We start from the raw sequence: 11,231 nt of genomic DNA, 5'->3' as shown, positions 1-11,231 counted from the left end.
CAGTCGTTGGCTTCCATAACCCGGGCACAACCTTATAACATTTAAGCTTCAAGCCTGTACTACTTGAAAAAATCTAGCGATGGATATGGTGGTTTGAAAACCCTAGATCTAACATTGTCGCCATTGACAACAATGTGGGTACTCAATTGGTTTAGTTTTGGTTGAGAATGATAGATTGTAGGCAACGATCAACGATTTCTAACAAGATGATGTAGCGCACAAGATGGTAGAAAGCAACGAATGGAGGAACTGACTAGGGGTGTTTGGATCGGACCTCCTGGTGGTTAACACAATATTGGTTGTTGTTGGGCTATATAGTGTTGCGTTAATTTTGTATTGTATTATTATAGTCCATTAGTAACGGGTTGGGCCTGTCCACCCGGTTTCTTTATTGTGCTAGGGTTAGGGTATTTATAGTGCATGCATGCATCGTATTTTGTATCGATCTTCTTGTAACCCTAAATTGCCTTTACAGTAGCAGTTCTTAGTCGAGCTCTTCTAAGGCATGACAAATTAATCATTCAACACAACTTTGATCTTCATTCTTCGTGTTTGATTAGTTTACTTATTTGAATCTATCAATCTTACTAGTTTTAAACTTACCAGTTGCAACAAAAAACGATCGAATTAGTGGCAAATCCGGAGGATTCCGACGAAATGTGAAGAGGTTGCTGCCGATGGCTACTGGCAACGTTGGGTGGAACAGGATAGAATTGTTTTCGTCGGAAATTCGATGAAGGTGATTGGCGGTGGTCCTGATGATTTTCAACGACGGGGTGCGACATTTTACGCATTTTAACGACTTTGTGGTGAAACCAATAAAATTAAAAAGAATTAATATTACACATTAAAACTAAATTTATAATCCAATAAAAAAATGAATGGTCTTTTTATTGAACTTTATGGTAAATTTAATCTAATAAAAAAGAAATTAAAAAAACAATCCAATAAAAAAATAAAAAAGAATTAATTAAAAGAAATTAATAATATAATAATATAATATTTAATTGTATATAAATATTATATATTAAAAATAAAATTAATTAATACATAATAATCAATTAAAAAATAATCCAATAAAAATGGAATTAAAAAAAGAGTTAATATATTATAATTTAATAAAATTAAAAAGATGAAGAATTAATGTATAATATTTTAATAAAATAAAAAAGAAAATTGCAAAAAATAGTCATTGTAGTTTGGTAAAAAGAGACAACCGCAGAAATGGTCTTTAAAGGTAAAATTGTTATTTTAAAAAGGTTAACAGCAAAATATTAAAGTTAACGAAATAGGGACCAAAACCATAGCTAAACCGACTTTTTTGCTAATAGACTTTATTTTGAACCTTAACTAAAGAAATCGGCAAACACATGCCCCATTTTTGCAATTTTTTCTAATTATTTTGAAATATTTGGGTTGGGGTAGAAGTTCCGTGAAAAAGGGCGCTTTCGATTTCGAGTCTCTTGGAAACCGACGAATCCTAGACAACTCCAACGCCATTTCCGTACTCACACCTTTAACACAACTACCCTCCATCTCCCTTCGGAGCTGCAATGAAACGAGGGTTCGAGTCAATCGAAATATCAGACGACGAATGGTCAAACCACGATTTCGATTCTTCCCGAATTCTCAATAAACCCTCCTCCAGAACCCCACCACCACCAATCGAGTCTTTCGCTTTCAGAGGCGGAAGCGGACAAGCCGGAACGCCGTCTAATTCTAAACCATCCTTTGACTACTTCTCGGACTCCTCTGACTGTGTTGAAGTTATCAAGGATGGAGCTCAACATGCACCTGAGAATTTGGAGGATGATGATTTCGGAGAGGCTCCATCGACGACGATTGAAAACCGTGGGCGGAGGTTTGTGATTGATGATGAGGACGATGAGGCGGTGGAAGATGATGCAGTTGATTTGGGCGAAGGGGAGGATGGAGATAGTGAAGATTTGGGGTTTGGTGAGGAGGTGGACGGGGGCGATGATATCGTCGGAAAAGCGTTGCACAAGTGTGCGAAGCTATCAACCGAGCTACGGAGAGAGTTGTATGGCTCCTCTTCTACCGATGCTTGTGATCGTTATGCTGAAGTTGAAAGTTCTTCTGTTAGAATCGTCACTAATGTGAGTTCGTATCTACATCTTCAGTCACCGCTGAGTTTAATTTCTATCTATTTACACTAACAACGGTGGAAGTAAGAGAATACAATGAATGAATAGATTTATGATCGAAATTGCATGTTCATTCACTCACCAAATAGAAAACTTTGCCTAAAAGAGTTTAGTGACTTACGTTTTGCTTTCATTTCTACAGGATGATATATGTGAAGCATGTGGAATGGATGATTCAGGTTTTCAGCCTGTTCTCAAACCATACCAGCTTGTTGGTGTCAATTTTCTTATGCTTTTGTATAGGAAAAAGGTTGCTGGAGGTATGTATTCAATCTATTCATATGCTTTTGGCCTGAATTATATAAACATTTATGAATATGGTTGGCAGACCAAAATGTTCAAATCTATACACATGTTACCAATGACTTTACACAATCTCTTGAGAAGTAATTTAGGCTGAATTCACGAGCTTTAAAATCAATAGTTACCATTCTTTTATAAGACCACATGTTATCTTTCTTGATAAATATCATACTCATAACCTCATATAGATAAAATTAGTAACTAAGACCTATAATACTCCATTGTCCTAATTTTAAGCTTCCACTTTCTTCTATCTGACATCTTGTCCTCCAAAAGTGCGACTTCTAAGTCTGCCTTAACTTTCATTTTCACCAATCTGTTTCATATATGGACATTCAAAAACAAATGATGATGATAGTTTATATGAGACTTACAGAAAGTGTACTTGAGGTCAGAATGGTGATTCTAAATTTGTGCTTATCTCGTGTCTTCAGTTTCTTCCCCAATGTCTTGCATGTTCTGTATTCAACAAATAATCAAGATTTTCTTTTTCATGTCTCAAAATTTTGTGTACACATTCTTCTCCAGAGCTGTCCTTTTCAGCATACAAGTGTCTATTGGTTATCATGGCATTTTATAGCTTATCACTGCAATGTGTCTTGATGTCTTATCTATAAACATTTAACTAATTTTATATTAGTTTCAACTTTCAACCCCATTTGATTCTATTGTGCAGCAATATTGGCAGATGAGATGGGTCTTGGTAAGACTATTCAGGTATGACTATTTAAAGATTCTTTCATTTTTGCTAGAAATTGAAATAATCATCTCTACATCTATCATCTTTTTAATTTTTTTTTTAAAATCTTTAATCAGGCAATAACATACCTTATGTTACTAAACCACTTGGAAGATGATCCGGGTCCTCATTTAATTGTTTGCCCTGCTTCTGTTTTGGAAAACTGGGAAAGAGAGTTGAAGAAATGGTGTCCATCATTTTCAGTGCTCCAATACCATGGAGCTGCAAGAACAACTCATTCTAAACAGTTAAATTCTTTAGCCAAAAGTGGATTGCCACCCCCCTTCAATGTGATTCTTGTATGCTACTCCCTCTTTGAAAGACACAGGTTAGTAACTCATTTCTTTATCCCTGTTTTTTTACAACAAAAATACCCAAAATCCCATAATGGATTGGGTATATTTATGCAGTTATATCTCCATCCATGGGTAGAAAGACTACTTCCATATTTGGGCCCACAATAGTTGAATTAGGGATTCCACTTTGAACCTTAAAGCAAGATACAAACAATAAAATACAAATGCAACAAGCATGTATACACAAGAAATAAAGCATAAAGTAGGTATACATGCGATAAAGCATAAAGCTTGGAATAACAATAAGGCTGAAAGAGAGAGAAGAAGGTGAAAATAACGAAGGGAGTACAAAATTAAGAAGTAAATAACATAGGAAAAGCACAAATATGATGAAAGTCGTTATGGTTTAGACCATTTTTATGCTACTACTCTTGTTCTTTGTAGTATTTGAGGCTTTTGTTGTAGTTTTTAAGATTCTTTCTACAGTGCTCAACAGAAAGATGATCGAAAGCTCTTGAAAAGGTGGAAATGGAGTTGTGTTTTGATGGATGAGGCTCATGCTTTAAAGGATAAGAACAGTTACAGATGGAAAAACTTGATGTCAGTTGCAAAAAATGCAAATCAGAGGTTAATGCTTACAGGGACACCTTTACAAAATGATTTACATGTATGCATCTTTTAAACTCTTTTTCATTTTCAATTTTTCATGAGTTAATGTAGAAACTCGTGCTCTGTTACCATTATGATGCATTTAGACAATTTCTTTTGATGTCCAAAATGAAAAAAGTATAAGTAAAGGCAGAGAAACGAGGCTTTCACCATTAAGTTGTAACTATTTACAAATTTGCCCTCTGCCCTTGTTTGTTTTTCAGGAACTATGGTCAATGTTGGAGTTTATGATGCCTGATTTATTTGAAACTGAAGACATTGATTTGAAAAAGATGCTAAGTGCAGAAGATACAGAATTAATTTCTCGAATGAAATCGATTTTGGGACCATTTATTTTAAGGCGCTTAAAATCAGATGTAATGCAACAATTAGTTGCAAAGGTTCAACGGGTATGTGTTGCTATCTCAATGTGCTTATAAATTATATTAAATCTTTTTTTTTTCTTTTGTGTATAATACAAAAAAGCACTTGTAAAACACTAAAACCTGTACTTTTATTTATAGATATAGCCACATAGTTATTTTCTGCAGTGATTAAAACCATTATACTTCTAATTTAGCTACTAATCATAAAAAAAATTATAGTTTAGTGGCTAAATTAATAATATGGTGAAAGTACACTGTGCTTTTCTATACATGAACCTTTCTCAAAAGTGGGTAAATGAGAAAAATGTTTTTTTACAATCAAAAAAGTATAATAGTTTAATCACCACAGAAAATAGTTAGTTGGCTAATTCAATAATTTTGACCCTTTCAAACCATTTTATCGATTTAGCCATTAAACTATGTATTTTTTTTATTTATTTATTTATTTTTTTTTTATCGATTTAACCACCAAACTATTTAATATTTAATCATAATGAAAATAGTTCACTTTTGTTGTTAACCAATAATACTTTATCTTTTCATTAAAACCACAAAAGTTTCAGACATCTTCTCAGATTGACCATTTTGACCTTTTAGTACTTTTTATATTCTTTGGTGCTTTGAGATTATTATATGCTGATAAATGTTTTGTGTTGTAGGTTGAATATGTGCACATGGAAATAGAACAAAAAACTGCATATCAAGAAGCCATTGAAGAGTATCGTGCAGTTGCACATGCACGAATGACAAAATCTGGAGAAGAAGTTAAAACTCCTAATCTTCCTAAACGCCAGATTTCAAACTATTTTGTTCAATTCAGAAAGGTATTATACTAATTATTATTATTCCATTTAATTATGAAAACAATACATAAATTTCAACACATGTTTTTAATTTTTTTTTTTACTATCAGATCGCAAATCATCCTTTATTGGTGAGGCGAATTTACACAGATAAAGATGTCATTAGATTTGCCAAAATGTTGCATCCCAGAGGTGTATTTGGTGCTGAGTGTACTTTGGATAGAGTAATTGAGGAGCTTAAGGGTTACAATGACTTTTCAATTCACAAGGTAATTGATTTCTCCATATTTTTTTTTCTCATAAAAAAGTGTTGTATGAAAAATGATGTTTAAAAAACATAAGATAACTAAATTGTTGTTTGTTAATAGTTTATTCTGTTTCTATATAGGGGATTAACATTAACAAAATCGTTAGGTAGGAAATATTCTATAAGTTGCCAAAAATAGTAATGTAATATATGCAAATTTAGTTTACTTTTTAGTTTTTACCCATAGTTGCTATGCACTTACATTTCTTTACATATAATAACAACATATTTATAATTTCATACCTGTAATAGCAATATACTTGCATTCTATTAATAAAGGGTTAAACTAAAAAAAAACTTATATTTTATGTTTTTTCCGGATTAAACCTCAACTTTTATTTTTTTATCTGAAAAAAACTTTGTATTTTTTCATTTTTCCCGATTTGGCCCTTTTAGTCATTTTTTGCCAAAAAAATTGTGAAATGTCAGGGTTTTTTTGAGAAAAACTAAAAAAGTTGAGGGTTTATTTGGAAGCATTAAGAAGGTTGAAGTTTTTTTTTTTTTTTTTTTTTCTTTTTTTTTTTGGGAAAAAAAATACAAAGTTGAGGTTTTTTCGGAAAAAATAAAAAAAATACAAGGTCTTGCTCAGGCAAAAAATGAATGTTGAATTTTAATCCGGAAAAAACACAAAATATTAAGGTTTTTTTTTTTTTTTTTTTTTCAAAATATAAGTATTCTGCTATTCTGTATAAAAAATAAGTAGATTGCTATTATCTATAAGGAAACACAAGTGCATTTCAATTACATGTAAAATGATATAATCACATTAGTGTTATTAATTTCTGTTTTATTATTTTTCTTGTTGCAGCTTTTACTTTATTATTCTGATGGGACTTCGAAAAGTCTTTCAGATGACCATGTTATGATTTCTGCAAAGTGCCGGGTAAATGATGAGATGAGATGAGATATTTGTGTGCAAATTTACATTTTTGTCCCTAAATTGACTTAAACTAACTTTAAATTGATGCAGGCATTGGCTGGACTTCTACCTACACTTATGGATGGTGGGCATCGGGTTCTTATTTTTAGTCAATGGACTTCAATGCTTGATATCTTGGAGTGGGCCCTAGATGTAATTGGAGTTACATATAGACGCCTTGATGGGAGGTATAATTATAATCTACTAACATTAAATCTTTAAAAAAAATTTCTATTTTAAATTTTTTTTTTTGGCCCCTTTAGCAGGTTTACTGGTAATTTTTCTGGTTTTACATAAAGATGTAAGGGATATTTTAGGAAAATAGTGAAGTTGAGGTTTAATATGAAAAAATGTAAGGGCCAAATAAAAAAAAAGGTTAATATCATAGAAAACCTTATGTATTTAGTTTTTTTTTTTTTTTTTTTTTTTTTTCAGATTAAACCTTATTTTTATTTTTTACTTGAAAAAGTCCTTTTGCAGTTTTTCATTTTTTCCGAAAAATTTCTCACCTTTTTATTATTAATTTTCCGGAAAAACCCTCAACCTTTTAAGTTTTTTATGAAAAACCTTAAATATATTTTTCCCAAAAAATCCTCACTTTTTATAAGTTTTTTCAGAAGAAAACTACTAAAAGGGCCAAATTGAAAAAAATAGAAAAAGACAAGTGAAAAAAGTAAAGTTGAGGTTTAATCCGAGAAAAACACAAAATATAAGGTTTTTGATGATATTAAACCGAAAAAAATGAAAAACTGTAAGGGATTTTCTAGGAAGAAATAAAGTTAAGGTTTTTGATGATATTAAACCAAAAGACATAAACGCCCTCCTCATTCACGTCATCAGAAATAGTTTCGAAAGCTTGTCTAGTCTAATCGTGTTTTGTCCCATGTTCAATTGCTTTTGTCCCATATACATTCTTATTATATATTTTAAATTAATTAATTCTTTTCAATTTCTGAATTTATGTTTATTATTTATTTATGACAGTACTCAGGTGACCGAAAGGCAAACAATCGTGGACACATTCAACAACGACACTTCAATATTTGCATGCTTGTTATCAACCCGGGCAGGCGGGCAGGGGCTGAACCTGACCGGGGCCGATACCGTCATTATACACGACATGGACTTCAACCCCCAAATTGACCGTCAAGCTGAAGACCGTTGTCACCGCATCGGTCAAACCAAACCCGTTACTATTTACAGGTCCACCCCTCTCTCTCTCTCTCTCAGTATTATTGTAAAGGGTAAAATCGTCATTTAGTCTCTCTCTAAGTTTATTTATTGGTCCGTATGATGCCAGGTTGGTAACAAAGGACACAGTGGATGAGAATGTTTATGAAATTGCAAAAAGGAAATTAGTACTTGATGCTGCAGTGCTTGAGTCCAATATTGAAGTGGAAAAAGAAGGTGAATCCTCTGATAAAACCATGGGAGAAATTTTGTCAGCTTTGTTGATGGGATGAAAAACAAAATCTTGATTTTTCTATTTCTCTGATAATACAACAACAAATGAGGCCCCACCCCGATCTTGAAGATATTTCATGACTTTACGTTTATTCTGATAATTCTTGAAAAGTTAGTATTTTGTAACTTATCCATGAATTTAATCAATTTATGCATCATTTATATGGGTCGAAGCTTAAATGTAGGAGTTTATAACTATTTGTAATCTGATCTACAAATCTACGAATGAAAGGATTTACATTATGTTTTAAGTGGGTAAAACAGAAATTATATTATTATGTAACACACATTCACCATCAAACCATACTCCACAAAGTCCCAATTGGCCTTTGGGCTTTTTCGGCAACTAAGCCCAAATTTGTCGAACTTTTTAATAACATTAGCCCGAGCTTCCAAATCATTTGGACTTTGGAGTAGCTATGTAAAGAAGCAATCCTGCCATCCACCTTTTTAATAGCATTATCGAACAATTAACTGGAATGCTAGAGGTTTTTAAACACTACTTATTCATGTAAAATAAAGTTTATGAAAATTCAGATTAAAAGAATGAATTTAGTTCCACAGTGACTCATAATCCTGCATATAATCAATCAATCGTAAGCTTTGATTATTCAAATTGTGTTATGTCTACACTCGTACTAAAAATCATTAACAAGGTCAATTTTTTTTTTTACCAAAATATTTAACCAAAATAACCTCTTCGAGTTAACCTAGCTTTTCACTAGCTTAATTACATATGTTCTTAATTGAGTTAGAACTTAAAATTCCAAGTAAAGTTATATCAGTTTATTACAGATTATATTAGAATCAAATCCTGTATTAGAACCAATCCGATATTTGTTACTTATTACCGATAGAGTAAAACAAGTAAGGATTTTAATTACTGATTAGCTAGAATGATCAAAGCATAATTCATATGGCCAATAAGAGCCGAATAAAAATCAAACATTTTATTAAGAATAAAACTAATAAAACTAGACATAATCATAATAAAAAATAAAGCATAATGATTACAATACAACAATATTAGTCGAGTCGTACGAAACTGAAATCTAAGGACATGGCTAAAAACGAATAAGAAACAATAAAAGTAATCTAAATTACAAATCTTACTAAACAAGATGAAATGGCTGGATTGCAATCTTCCAATCTTCAAAAATCACCGGAAAAGTCTGAAAATCGCATGGAATTCATCAGAAACAAAGTCTAACTTGATCGGGAATCAAATGGTCGTATTTATAGGCCTTGAAGTTGTTTGCAACTGAAGTTAGCATCAATATAACATGGGCTTTGAAGAAAAATTAATTATTATAAGATTCTTTGCATTAATAAAAAAGTACAAAAATAAGTATTCATAAAAGCTTCATACAGAGTTTCAATCTCCAGGAAGGTCTGAATTAGGGCTATAAACAATTCAAACGGCAAGAATTGTAACATACGAATTGTACTTGATGACAAAAATTCAAGCAAAAATGCAAATATATAACATTTTCACTACATACCTTACGTCCTCTGCATGAGTCCTGGAATTTCAGTTTGAAAATCTAGAACCAGAAATTGATAATTGTAAGAATTTGTAAACCTCCATGACAAACTTTTACAGAAATCGTAACCTAAATAACATAAAATGACCAATAAAAGATTTTTTTGTTATTAACACGTAATCTAACAATAAATTTTTTTCCAAAAAATTAAAACACTAATTGAATTACAAATTAAGCGTGAATAAAAACCCTAACGTCATCACTATAAACGGAAACATCTCGACGTTCCCATCACCACCTTCCTCCGCTCGATTTGTCCGTAACAATGGGAGATATGGCAACGGCCGGAGTAGAAGCAATCTTTGACCAGTATTGAGATGTAGACGGATCGAGTAATGAGAAAAAGCATACAGGCGAAGGTGATCTGTGGTTGTACGAGGGCGGTGGAGTATAAAAATAAAAAAAGCGGGCGGTGGTGGAAGGATAAGAACTAATCCCACAAACCACCCTCAACCTTATTGCATTTCATTCGCTTTGACAACAAAATTCCATGCAGTAATATCAATAACTTCATCTTCCTTTTCTATCTTCATAGGAACCAGAATAAGCAAAAACTAAACAGAAAGAAGATTTATGTTACGTACACCAACACCAACTAATGTATATTATTCACTGAAGGGATAATAACATCACACACCTTATAGACACTACAAGGAACGTGGAATAACTACAAACTCGGAATAACTTAACACCAACTCTAAACAGTTATTGACCAAGCAAATAACTAGATAATGCAGCACATTACGCAAACACCTCCATGATGTACAGCTGCAAACCGGACACACAAGCTAAGTCTTCCTCTTCCTCTTCCTCCTCTACCTCTTCCTCTTCCTCTTCCTCTTCCTCCTCTTTCTTTTTCTTCTTCTCCACCCAGTCTCCCTTAAAGTTGGTCGTGAACTCCACAGTGTTATCCCCCAAAAGCTGCATCCATAAATTAAATAAATTATTTATTAATCAATGGATCGATATTATAGCATTGTCATTAACTTCTAATTGGAGAAGTTACTTACCGCCTTCCACACGATTTCAGATCCCATGAATAAGTCATATTTCAGACTAAAGTCCCCAACCACTTTGATAGTTGTGCACACGTCAGTCACCACCTTATTCTCTTCATCCTCCTCTGAATGCTTCACATAATCCTTCACAAAATCCTCCTTCGAGACAACCTCCGGAACCTCCTTGATCTTAATCAACTTTCCACATGAACACTATCATATTTATATATACGTTTAATAATTAATTGTAGAGGATAACACTAATAAATAATAATAAAAACAAACCAATAAATTCATGTTTGTTACCTTTTCTGATTTTCGAAGTTTATACTCTTTGTCATCCCATCTAATTGGGAGTTTCATGCTGCGGTTACACTTGTCACAAACAAAGTTAAGTTCAAATTCTGAGGGCCAAGGATATCCCATTGATTTAAGACCTCCATGTTGTGCAACAATGTTATAAGTTCTCTTAGCAACCATTTGTGAATGTGGGTGTGGAGAGTGTTTGAAGTGTGTGAGTGTAAGGTGAGCAAGTGTGTGAGTGTAAGGTGAGCAAGTGTTACAGTCGACCATTTTAAAGAGTTATGAAAAAGTAGATTTCATTTGTTATTTTTTTAATATATGAAATTCTCTAATATTAAAAAAATATTTTATCATGT

The 11,231-nt window shown here is 32.5% G+C and overlaps 1 protein-coding gene across 1 annotated transcript; it reads left to right on the top strand.

Annotated features, from left to right (window-relative positions):
- The first annotated feature begins 1,427 nt into the window (after positions 1-1,427).
- Positions 1,428-8,281, top strand: ETL1 (SNF2 domain-containing protein / helicase domain-containing protein). The gene is made up of 12 exons (XM_079000562.1): positions 1,428-2,117; positions 2,308-2,425; positions 3,145-3,185; positions 3,285-3,535; positions 3,990-4,170; positions 4,376-4,561; positions 5,197-5,361; positions 5,451-5,609; positions 6,456-6,530; positions 6,618-6,754; positions 7,551-7,769; positions 7,867-8,281. The coding sequence occupies exons 1-12, from the start codon at positions 1,554-1,556 to the stop codon at positions 8,027-8,029; spliced, it is 2,259 nt and encodes a 752-aa protein (XP_078856688.1). The 5' UTR covers positions 1,428-1,553; the 3' UTR covers positions 8,030-8,281.
- Positions 8,282-11,231: the final 2,950 nt, after the last annotated feature.

The sequence above is a fragment of the Lactuca serriola genome, chromosome 5 (genome assembly GCF_051521515.1).
Source record: "Lactuca serriola cultivar US96UC23 chromosome 5, Lser_US96UC23_V15, whole genome shotgun sequence".
Taxonomy (NCBI): Eukaryota; Viridiplantae; Streptophyta; class Magnoliopsida; order Asterales; family Asteraceae; genus Lactuca; species Lactuca serriola.
Note: the sequence above shows the minus strand (reverse complement) of the source record. Positions and strands in the feature narration are given on the sequence as shown.